Raw genomic sequence first — 12,538 nt, 5'->3', positions numbered from 1 at the left:
TTATATTCATATGTAATAAGTAGGCTAAGGATAATTATGCATTTGCATATGTGCATATGCAAATGCATATTTAAGCCATTTTTGAGCTAAAGTGCATATTCATATTTTTTTTTGTTTTATAAGGCATATATTTGGAAAATTCCAAAATATTATAAAACATTCTTCAACCTCAAGGGTCAAAAAATTCGCGAGTATAACAGCAACGCTGGGGCAGAAATTACTGATACTTGAAATATAATAAATGTCAATTTTGTTGCACTAATACAAAATCGAAAATACGCGATTTTGTTTTAGCGTCATAATATCCAAAAGGAAAATACGTAAGTGATGTTTATATAGCTCAACATTAGGCTGTGGTTAGCTAGGCCGTGATTGGCTGGTCAGTGGACATGAACTGTACGTGATGGGTTCGTGTTCAGCCAGGCAGGATATAGATGCACGGGCTCCTGTGAAGGCCTGGGACTTAGGGATAGAAATCCCTTACCAGGCTAATCAGGATCTTAATAAAGGAAAGTCAAGGACCATGGTTTTCCGAGGAATAACAAACAACCGTTTGAGATTGGCATCTCTTTACTATAAAAAATATAACACAAAACTTTGACACCACTCAACAAACCTCAAATAATTACGGGAGTCAAACAATTAAGGCAGTCAACAGTTAATGGAGTCAAATAATTAATGGAAGCAAACAATTAAAGGAATCAAACAAATAATGGGAGTCAGCAATTAATGGAATCAAACAATTATAGAATCAAACCATGTATTTCCTACTGCAGTGGCCCTGGAGGAAGGTTCTGGAACACGGTGACGCACACTCAGGGTAGGGAAGCGTCTATCCAACTCCGCACTCGAGCGACGTCTTGAAATGGCAGGAAAACACCGGGGCACAGACGGAATGAGATGAACTGACGGTAGTGGTATGCGGTAGTGGTAGATGACCAGAGAGTTGACAGTTGATAGGTGAAGGTTTTTTTTTTTTTTTTACGGGAATTAGCCAACCCGGGCACAGGTCAAACGACCCACAATGGAGCCTGGGGGGCGAAAAAAAAGAACGGAAAGAAATTGAAAATATAGAAAAAAAGGTTATACTGTATTAATCTACACCACGAAGATGCCGGAAAACCAGCTTTTTAAAGTGAGACAGATTGTAAGAGCATGGAAACACAGAAGAAGGCAAAGCATTCCACAGTTTGGCTGTGTGAGGAAAGGAGATACTATAACGGGTTATGCTCGTGTGACCGATATCCACAGAGAAATGGTGGGCACCGCGGGCAAGACGTGTGTTACGAACCCACGGCCTTACCGGCGGTCCACAGGATGCCAAATCACCTGAACATTGCCCGTTAAAGTACCTGTAAAAGAGAGAGAGTGAAGCAACATTGCGGCGAAGAGAAAGGGGAGAGAGATTGTCGACTAAAGGAGGAGAGTTAATAAGACGAAATGCCTTTGATTCCACCCTATCTAATAGTTGGACAGAAGAAGAGCCACCCCAGATATGAGAGCAGTACTCCAAGTTAGGACGAATGAATCCCTTATATACTTGGAGCAACTGCTCAGGAGTGAAGTAGCTGCGGCATCTGTACAGCATTCCCAACTTTCGGGAGGCAGCTTTAGTTATACTAAGGATGTGTGATTTCCAGGACATATTGGAGGAAATGGTGAGGCCTAACATATTTATTTCAGAATTTGGGGGGATGATAGCGTCCTGAAATGTAATTGGTGGGAGATCGTCTACTTTACTAAGTGTAATTGGTAAATATTGAGTTTTGTTACTATTGAACTTAACCAAGTTTGTATCTCCCCATTCAGAGATGCTGCACAGATCCGCGTTGATAGAAGTAATGATATCAGTTCTAGAAACAGATCTAGTTTGAGAGTTAGGAGGAAGGGGAAAATGTGAGGAAGAGTGAAGAGTAGAATCATCGGCGTAAGAATGGATAGAATTAGTTGTAGTGTGAAGTAAATCATTGATAAAAAGAAGAAAGAGAGTTGGTGAAAGAACAGAGCCCTGTGGGACGCCACTATTGGTAGAGAAAGAGCGAGAAATCGATCCCTCGACAACAACTGCCATGGATCGATTCTCAAGGAAGCTAGAGATGAGAGAACAAAGTGGGGGAGAGAAACCAAAAGAGGGAAGTTTAGATAGCAAAGACTTGTGCCATACCCTGTCAAATGCTTTGGAGATGTCGAGGGCCACGACAAAAGTTTCCCCATAATCCCTAAGAGAGGATGACCAAAGATGGGTGCAATAGGAGAGCAGATCACCAGTAGATCTTGCCTGGCGAAAGCCATACTGGTGATCCGACAAAAGAGAAAGGCGTTCAAGGTGACGGAGAAAATGGGAGTTCAAGATAGTTTCGAAAATCTTAGAGAGGGATGAAGTTAGGGCAATGGGGCGATAGTTAGAGGGATTAGAATGGTCACCCTTCTTCGGGATGGGCTGAACCAAGGCATGCTTCCAAGAAGAAGGAAAAGTTTTGGTTTTGAGGCAAAGGCGAAAGAGGCGAGCAAGCACAGGGGCCAGGGCTTCAGCACACTCCCTCAGAACACGAGGGGGTATTCCGTTCGGTCCATGCGCCTTACTCACATCCAACCTGGATAACTCACCGGGAACCCTGCGAGTGGAGATTATAGGAAGGTGCATAGGTTCAGTAGGAGGTGCAGGGGTAGGAGGGGTAGAGTGGGAATCGTCTAAGGTGGAATTAGAGGAGAATAAGGTGCCAAAGAGGTTGGCTTTCTCAGGGGGAGAGTTGGCTATAGAGTTATTGGGACAGAAGAGGGGAGGAAAAGAAGGTGTGCAGAAGTTGTTATAGATGTTTTTAGCTAAGGACCAGAAGGATTTACTAGAGGAAGAATTAGTCAGGACAGCAGTCTTTCTTTTAATAAAATTCCGCTTGGCCCTACGAAGAATAGCCTTACAACGATTCCTAGAAGTAATGAAAGAGGTGTGGGTAATAGGAGAAGGAGATAGTTTCATAGCTCGATATGCCCTATCTCTCACCCTGCAAGCAAGAGAGCAGGAGCGATCAAACCATGATTGTAATGTGAAAGTTTTGGTAGAAGATGGGATAAATGCACTCATACCGCCCTGTATAACCCCAGCAATGCTGTCAGCACATACCGAGGCATCCCGAGTGGAAAAGCAACATTCATCCCAAGGAAAGTCGGTGAAGAATTCTCGCAAGGATTGCCAGCTTGCCCTCCGATAGTGCCATAGTTGACGTTTAGAGGGGGGTGGGGGAGGTGGTCGTGCCCAGTTTGATTTAATAGAAATAAGGTTGTGATCAGAAGACCCTAAGGGGGCAAAAATTGAGTATGAATAGTGTGAGGGGTTAGAGGTAAAACAAAGATCAAGAATGTTAGCAAGTTGATCGTGTCGATCAGGAACGCGTGTAGGGTGTTTGATTATTTGTTCCAAATCATTAAGTAAGGAAAAAGAGAGTGCCTCAGCTCCACCTGGGTCATCCCTTGCAGAGCCAAGCCACTCTCTGATGTACATTGAAATCCCCTAGGTAGAGGATCTCGGTGTTGGGGTGTGTGGATAGCAACGACTCATGGCAAGAAGTGAGATAGTCAGAGTTCGAAATAGTTGGTAGAGTTGGGAGAACAGTATAGGAAACAAAGAAAAATAGTCACAGTAGGTAGAGATATTTTGAGCCAGATGACATCATAAAGGGGAGATTCAAGATCCGTGAGTCGGGCTATAGGTGTACGTGTATTGCAGTAGGCGCATACACCTCCCTTAGAACGGAAGTAGGTATAAAGGTTGTAGTTAGAGACTTGAAAAGGTTTGGGTGAAGCTGCTTTGGTCAGTTGAAGTTCGGAGAGTAGTAAGAGATCGGGGGAAGAGGTTAATAGATGGTGCTCCACAGAAGAAAAATTGGATCTCAGTCGGCGAATGTTGGAGAAATGAAGCGTGAAAAAAGCCGATCCTCCAGCAACAGTAGTGGCGTCAGTTGAGGCCCCAGTAGCTTGATGATGATCAGGTCGGCCCTGGGGTCCACAACCTTCCCGACCAGTGGGACCCATCCGAGAAGGCCCAGCTTCAGTATTAATATCAACTGACATAGGAGAATAAAATAGAATTAATAAAACAGATCAAGAATGAGTAAGGTTTTAGTTGTGGTGTTGTCAATAGTAAGAAAGACAGTTGAGACCCTGCAATTGTGTGTAAATGAGGCAGAAAGGTAGATCAGCAACCTGGGACTTGGTCACAATTTTCGTGATGCCATATAGCAGCAGGGTCTACCATTAGACAAAACATTATGCTTCCAATATCTTCACAGGTGGTAGTACCTCCCTGTTTGGTAGCTGCCTACTACCTACAGCCCACGAGTCCAGGACCTATGATGAGATCACAGCCAGAATTTGACGGACAGCAGGGTAGCTAGATACTGACTGTAGGACGGCTGGGTTAAATCTCCCGGTGACGCAGATAGTCGCTGCCGTTCTCACCTCTGTCCAACCACCCCAGGTGTCGTCTGCACCAGCAACCGAGCGAGTTAGCAGCGGTAGGTAACCAGCCCGAGGATCGTTTCCGCCTTCACAGCTCCTTCAGTTCCCTCCTGACACTCTTTTGTTCTTCTGTTTTCTTAAAAGGAAAATTCTTTTTTCAGTATTGTTTAATAAATTACTTTATGTTAGTATATTGTTTTTTTATTTAATCCTTCTTTAAAAAATCCTACTTCGGCGACATCCTGTCTGGGAAAGTGAATTTACTGAGAAAAGGTACAGAAAAGGAGTCATTAACTTAGTAGTTATTATTTATTAGCATATTTTAAAGTGCATATTTAAGTGCATATTTTCTCAGTTTTTATTACATATTTGCATGCATATTTAGCCATTTTTAAATGCATAATTATCCTAAGCCTAGTAATAAGCATATTTTCTTAAAATTTTCAGTGTTTTAGGTATTCTCAGAATGTCTGACAGTTTGGTGTTACAATCCCAGGGTTTGGGTTTCTTCTACAGGGTGGCGGAGTAAACTATTTTCAGCAGCATTTCACGTGGCCATAAGCTCCTTATATTTTTAACTTCCATACGTGTCCTATTCTGAACATTTCCACCAGATATATCTGCTAAGTAAAATAGAAAACTCCTGAATTTGACGGACAGCAGGGTAGCTAGATACTGACTGTAGGACAGCTGGGTTGAATCTCCCGGTGACGCAGATAGTCGCTGCCGTTCTCATCTCTGTCCGACCACCCCAAGTGTCGTCTGCACCAGCAACCAAGCGAGTAAGCAGCGGTAACCAGCAGGAGGATCGTTTCCGCCTTTACAGCTCCTTTAGTTCCCTCCTGACACTCTTTTGTTCTTCTGTTTTCTTAAAAGGAAAATACTTTTTTTCAGTATTGTTTAATAAATTACTTTGTTAGTATATTGTTTTTTGTATTTAATCCTTCTTTAAAAAATCCTACTTCGGCGACAACCTGTCTGGGAAAGTGAATTTACTGAGAAAAGGTACAGAAAAGGAGTCATTAACTTAGTAGTTATTATTTATTAACATATTTTAAAGTGCATATTTAAGTGCATATTTTCTCAGTTTTTATTACATATTTGCATGCATATGTAGCCATTTTTAAATGCATAATTATCCTAAGCCTAGTAATAAGCATATTTTCTTAAAATTTTCAGTGTTTTAGGTATTCTCAGAATGTCTGACAGTTTGGTGTTACAATCCCAGGGTTTGGGTTTCTTCTACAGGGTGGCGGAGTAAACTATTTTCAGCAGCATTTCACGTGGCCATAAGCTCCTTATATTTTTAACTTCCATACGTGTCCTATTCTGAACATTTCCACCAGATATATCTGCTAAGTAAAATAGAAAACTCCTGAAACTTCTTAGCTCTCTTGTAGTGGTTAATATGTGAGAGTGAGTGAAGATATACATGTCTGTGTGTAAGGTAAGACATCACAAATATTGTAAACAAAGAAAGAATATAAGAAAAAATACTACTAGACCAAAATATGAGTCTTATTTCTATTTAATAACAAAATCATGAAAAAAATTCTTGACTTTTGACAGAAAATTTGTTTTACCTTTCTTAGTTTCCACTTCCACGAACTCAAAGTCCTCCCAAGGATTAAAAGAGGGATCCAATGCTTGCTTTCCCAAGTTCGCTCTGGCTCGCAACTCCTGTAGAGTAGCTACTCGTTTCTGAAAACCTGGTTTCTTCTCTTGTTTTTCACCTTCAATCATCAAATCAATATACTCCACAACAGACAATGGGTCAGGTTTTAGCGCTATCACTTTTAAGCGGTTGAGATGGTCTCTTGACTTCTCCATCAGTTCTATCACTTTGTTTTTTACCCATTTGAAAATGTCAGAGTTTTTCTTCAACATTTCCTCACAGCTATTCTTTCCTTTCTTGGCAGAACGATACCGCTCATAGATTTCATCAGAGTTTCTCTCCACGGTCTCCTCTCTGTATTCCCAAACGTATTTCTGATTGAAGTGAGCACTCCATGCACACTTTCCTGGGCAATTTGTACAGGATCCATCTTTCATGGCAGCACATCTAGCTTTTTCATTATCATTTGCTATGGCACATGGATAGTGACATGTAGTGTAGCATGTTTGGCAGTTTGTATTGTAAAGGCCCGACTGTGAAATATCCTTCTGATATGGCTTCCTCATTTTAACTTTGTATTTAAAGTCCTTGTTAGCTTCTATCTTTGCATCATTGTCTTTCATGATGTCATAATCCTGTTTTATTTCCTCCAGCTTTGATAAACCACTCTGAATTTGACTGTGTAGACCTTCCAGCGTTACCTCAAGCTCACGGCGCTCACGAAGAACATCTTTGGACATTTGTAGACTCTTTTGGTCTACAGCTGCAAGAGCTTTGAAAAACTTTTTCATGCTCTGCATTCCCATTCTCCAAAACTGGTAATCAAAAGATTCATATTCATCTTTATCAGCGTCAGTAACTGTATTGCTGACAAACAAAGCCGAGTTATTAAACTTGAAGTGCTCCCCTCTGTAGGGCATATTATGTTCCTTGATAGAGGAGATCACTGGAGGATCTTGGCCATCACAAAAAGTAACAATAGTGAAGATGTTCTCTGCTATATCTTTTCCAAAGAGTGAAAGTATAGAATCAAACACAAACTTTTGTGTGTAGGTCAGTCGAGCTAGAGCTGACTGAACAACAAAGCCAATAACATCAATATGATCAATACCATTCCCATGTGAGTTTTGAAAAAGAGCATCAATCTGCTGAATAATCTTCCTATCTTCTTCTATCCCTGAAGTATCACCAAACCCGGGTGTGTCGATGACGGTCAGGTTGTACGGTACCCTGGAACCTGCCACTCCTGTGTGGTAAATACTGTATGCTGTAATCCATTTTGTTTGGCTGTGAACTTGACTCTTTTCACTTGTGTTGCCCTGTGCGTCCTTCTCATCATGGATGAGTTTGAAGCGATAATTGTCTTCCCACTTAACGTCAAATAAGTAATTAATCATGCCATTGATTAGTGTAGTTTTCCCAGACCCTGTGGCACCTACCATCATAATGACTTTATCGCTACTAGGAGTATTGAACTTCCCTGGTTTACCAAACTGCATTTTACAGATATTTTTCTGTGTTTCGCATATTTTCTTCAAGAGGAATGGCATATATTTCCGGACTACCTTTATGTGTTCTTGGTACAAGTAACTTCGCGGAAATCAATTTAGTAGTGGAAATGTTGGAAAGAGTTTCCATAGTGATGGCACCACTGCTATTGCTAGTGCCACTTGAACATACTGCAGTAACACTGAAAGTATATTCAGTGCTAGGCATCAAGTTTGTGAATAACGTGGACGTACTGGTTGATTCTTCTGCTACAACTTGATTGTTTACTATACAGAGACATTTGACTTTATATAGTTTGATAACCTCACCCTTAGCGATCACTGTTGGTTGCTTCCAGCATATGGCAAGCTCTGATGACAACGCATTGCTCTGTGACGGAATGCCTGGAGGACTGCAAGGCTTTGTTAAGACCACGTCACTTTTAATGCTTGCGGGGCTTAGTCCACCATCGCACTTAGCAATAATTTCAAACACGTACTGAGTATTTGGTTTCATATTATTGACAGTGGCGCTTGTGCCTTTCTCAACTTCATGTGTGTGTGTCCGAGGATCATCAGTGCATCCCAGATCAGTGAACTTTATGGAGTAGGACTCAACGTTGCAACATCCATTCTCTGGCTCTTCCCAGGTGAGACTAACCTGATCATGGTCGACACTATCAATACTCGGTTTTCCTGGAGCTGAAGGTGGTTTAAAGTCTGAATCCACTACTTCTCCTTCCTTGTAATGGATTACCCGGGCTCCAACGGTCTTTTCTCCATCATCGCTACTTGACACGACAAAGCATGAATCAAGCGTCGGTCGGGTGGCATTTACGAAATCAGCAAATTGCATTGAGCGCTTCCTGATACACTTTTTGATTGCTGGATTATGGAACCAAGCTTTTTTGTCCTCTGTGGTTTCCTTAACATTGCCGCCAGCAAGGTAGGAACTCATGCTCAACAAGAGTGGTTCAGATTGACTCAACTGTCCAAATGTGAAACAAAAGACATGTTCATTTCTTGTTGCCAGTCTGTCAATCTCACCAGCCTTAGTTACCTGGTGTATGTCTTTCAGATTCTCTAAATATGCTTCCATCAAGTTGATCTCGTGTTCTAGGTTGGAAATCCACTTGACCAGCTTCTCTGTGCTAAATGGAGATTTGTCACACCTTAACAAAAGATCTACAAGGACTTGTTCTTCCATTCCTCCCCCTCGAATACGCGGGAGACTCTCAGCAAGATTCCTTTGAAAGTGAGTCTTAAATTCCGTAACCATTTTCTGAAACCAAGTCATTTTGTCCTTGATAGAGGTGAACTTACAAGGAACGGTGTGTCCCTTCAAATCATTTAATTGACTCTCCAAATTTACCAATTCCTCATAAGCACTACTTACATTGCTAATAACGTTGACACTTATATCTCTAACAAGTTTAGCAGCACTACTATCAAGCAGATGTAGTGGATACAACCAAACTTTAAGTGGAACACCATTTGTTCCATCCTTTCCTACTTTATTTGGGAGATCATGATACAGTTTAACGGCGTCTTCATAGTTGACGGGGTTGGTGTCAATTATGAAATCTCCATGGAACTGGCAATGAAATTCTTCAACTTTGGATCTTTCTCCGTCATTCATGTTTAGATTACCATCCCCAGATATCTTAACTGATGGTATTTTGTTAATCATTACTTCCAGATCACCTTTTATTTCCTGCTCTTCTGAAGACTCAGAAAACTTGCGATCAAAAACAAAGAAAGCTTGTGCGCCATACAGAATTCCGGTCACAACGTGGGTGGCAGTCCCCTGATCAAACACATCTTGATGTTTTGCATTACTTTTCCCTAGATGCTGCATGGTGAGTTGCTCAAATCTTGTTGTAGTCTTGTATTTCAGAGTGACTCGACTTTGATGTCTTAATTGCTTCTGGTTGCTCAGATAGGAGGCAGATCCTGATATGTCTATGAGCCCGCTGCAGAAACTGGCTTTCATTGATGCCGATATGTCCATAGCCGAGGATTTATCATCAATCGAATCCGAAATGATGACATCATATTCCACAGAGGGTTTCTGTTGGTTGAAATTATACACTAATATATGTTCAAGATTAAGCAGGTGATTGACGTATACGAGACCAACTGAGTAACAAGCATAATACAGGTGTCAGTCAATAACTTAAATAAAACTCAACTAGACACATTTCATTGCACTGTAAAATCTGATGTATTTTAAAGCTTGACACCAGGGCGACCATATTAAAAACAACAAAGTGAGATATTATCATTATCTAAAATAAACTATTCAAAGAAATTAATTAATGAAGATTAAAGAGACAAATAATTAGTGACGCAGATGTAGATATGCTTGTGTTGGCAGTGAGTCTTGTGATATTGATGTACATAACAGTAATGGTGATGATGGTAATGGTGATGATTACAATGATGACAGTGATGGTAATGGTGATGAATACAATGATGACAGTGATGGTAATGGTGATAATTACAATGATGACAGTGATGGTAATGGCGATGATTACAATGACAGTGATGATAATGGTGATGAATACAATGATGACAGTGATGGTAATGGTGATAATTACAATGATGACAGTGATGGTAATGGCGATGATTACAATGACAGTGATGATAATGGTGATGATTACAATGATGACTGATGATAATGGTGATGATTACAATAATGCCAGTGATAGTAATGGTGATGATTACAATGATGACAGTGAGGGTAATGGTGATGATTACAATGATGACAGTGATGGTAATGGTGATGATTACAATTATGACAGTGATGGTAATGATGATGATTACAATGATGACAGTGATGGTAATGGTGATGATTACAATGATGACAGTGATGATAATGGCGATGATTACAATGATGACAGTGATGATAATTATAATGAAGCGTTTTAAAAAGTAGAAAGTATAGAGAGAATATTTAGTAGGAGGATGTAAAGAGAGGAAGAGTTTGGTAGCGTGGCCGTGTTAGTTATTTACTCTGTCAATACACTTATACTATCTTATACGTCAATACACATCTACTGCGTTCTTAAGGACAACTTCTCAAACACCGCTTCGCTACAACTATTTATTAATTACGACAATGGCATGGACACATTAATAACACCTTCTATCGAAGTTACTAGGACAATGTCCGAGTAGGACATTATATTTACGTTACTAGGACATCATATTACGTTACTAGACATTGATTCTCCGACACAATATGAAATGAATACACTTCCCACGTAAGTAACTCATCCTATGGATAGCTCTTACAAAAACTCACGTGACCTGGGGGAGGCCTAGCAGGTGATTCTGGGTTGTCTCTATGGGAGACTGCTTAGCTGGACACCGGTGCCGGGAGGGCGACTCTGCTTAGTTGGGACACCAGTGTCGGGAGGGAAACTCTCGCTCCAGACCGGAGGAGGGCTTGCCTCGGGCTCTCTCTGTCTGACTGTCTCGACTCCCTCTGACTGAGACCTGAGGGAGGGCTACGACGTCCTATATAGTCCTATATATTCGGAAACGAGCTGGCAGATGACTGGGTGGCGGCAATGTAAGGTCGCTAATGTAAGGTCAGGTCTGGACTTTCTCGGAGCTATAAGTTGTTGTATATATTGGAGGAATCTTCTGCTGACTGCGTGCTGGGTGATTTGTAGCCCCTTAACTTGGGCTGCGAGGGGTCCCCTTACATTTGACCTCCCTAATGTCGGGTCAGGTCTGGACTGTTTCTGAGATGTAAGCTGTGGTCTGACAACCCATCACTACATAATGGTGATGATTACAATGATGACGGTGATGATAATGGTGATGATTACAATGATGACAGTGATGGTAATGGTGATGATTACAATGATGACAGTGATGGTAATGGTGATGATTACAATGATGACAGTGATGGTAATGGTGATGATTACAATGATGACAGTGATGGTAATGGTGATGATTACAATGATGACATTGTTGTTAATGAGAATGGTTATGAGTAGGACCAAGATGGATGGATGGATGGATGGAGATACAACAGATCAATCAATCTCGTTCCCTATCCATTTCCCTATTCATTAATAACATTTGATGATCGGTGTTTAGTAGTGATCCTTTAACTGTATTGAAAATTTGAAGGAAGGGGGGGGGGGGCATGAATTACGCCTCAAGATATCCTTCGGAAGAGAGAGAGTATATGAAGGATATATGGTTCCTACACTTCCTCCCTTCATAACTCATCTCTCACTGCAACTCGAGAATGTGGATCACGACAGCTCTATGCGTTAGTCAGCTCTATGTACGCTTTTTCTTTCTGACTGACGGAGTGAGAAAACATTTCCGTCATGTACCAAACACACCCCCTCTCTATCTCTACATTATGACTAATTCTCCGTCACACTTGATTTTTTATTAACGTAAGTTGACTGAATATGAGAGAACAGCTGCCATGAAATCTATTTATACACTCTCCCATAATTGCAGTATTTCCTCCTGCAATTCCTTACCTTACTTGAGTTAATATTGCCCTTGAGGATATCAGGGTCCCACAGTGTTATGCCAGGAATAAGCTTCTCATTGCGACAGTCATACAACATGCCAAGTTGAAATGGGCGCCCAACAGCTAATATCTCCAGAGTATCTTTCTTGGAGTCAGCCATTTTCTCCTTTGCTATTTCCTGAAATTGTTTGCAAGATTATTATTATTATTATTGATCAAACTTGAGAATTAAAAACATTTACTATCGTATAAAAAGAGTTCATTAAAACATGAAGCAAATACAGAACACAGGTGGAGGAGTGAAACATTTCTTTAATAAACAAAGAAGGAAAATTTTCCTAACTTTCCGTGATTGGTCGAGAGTTTTAAATTTCTTGATTCTAACTAACGTGTGTGTGTGTGTGTGTGTGTGTGTGTTTGTGTGTTTGTTATACTTGGCAGTGTATCAGCCCATGTTAGTCTTTATATAAATGT

General features: G+C 40.9%; 1 protein-coding gene across 1 annotated transcript; it reads right to left on the bottom strand.

Moving 5' to 3' along the window:
* Positions 1-7,566: 7,566 nt before the first annotated feature.
* On the bottom strand, positions 7,567-12,237 carry LOC121858808 (verrucotoxin subunit beta-like). The gene is made up of 2 exons (XM_042355445.1): positions 12,072-12,237; positions 7,567-9,628 (listed from the first exon to the last, which is right to left on the bottom strand). The coding sequence occupies exons 1-2, from the start codon at positions 12,222-12,224 to the stop codon at positions 7,571-7,573; spliced, it is 2,211 nt and encodes a 736-aa protein (XP_042211379.1). The 5' UTR covers positions 12,225-12,237; the 3' UTR covers positions 7,567-7,570.
* Positions 12,238-12,538: the final 301 nt, after the last annotated feature.

This window comes from Homarus americanus, unplaced genomic scaffold (assembly GCF_018991925.1).
Source record: "Homarus americanus isolate GMGI-L3 unplaced genomic scaffold, GMGI_Hamer_2.0 scaffold51545, whole genome shotgun sequence".
Taxonomy (NCBI): Eukaryota; Metazoa; Arthropoda; class Malacostraca; order Decapoda; family Nephropidae; genus Homarus; species Homarus americanus.
This window is presented reverse-complemented; position numbering and strand designations above follow the sequence as displayed.

Bases quoted from the DNA above. Each gene is read 5' to 3' on its own strand.
- LOC121858808 (XM_042355445.1), bottom strand. From the start codon at position 12,224: ATGGCTGACTCCAAGAAAGATACTCTGGAGATATTAGCTGTTGGGCGC. The intron at 9,629-12,071 runs GTAAGGAATTGC...TTCAACCAACAG, and splicing joins GCAATATTAACTCAAGTAAG to AAACCCTCTGTGGAATATGA.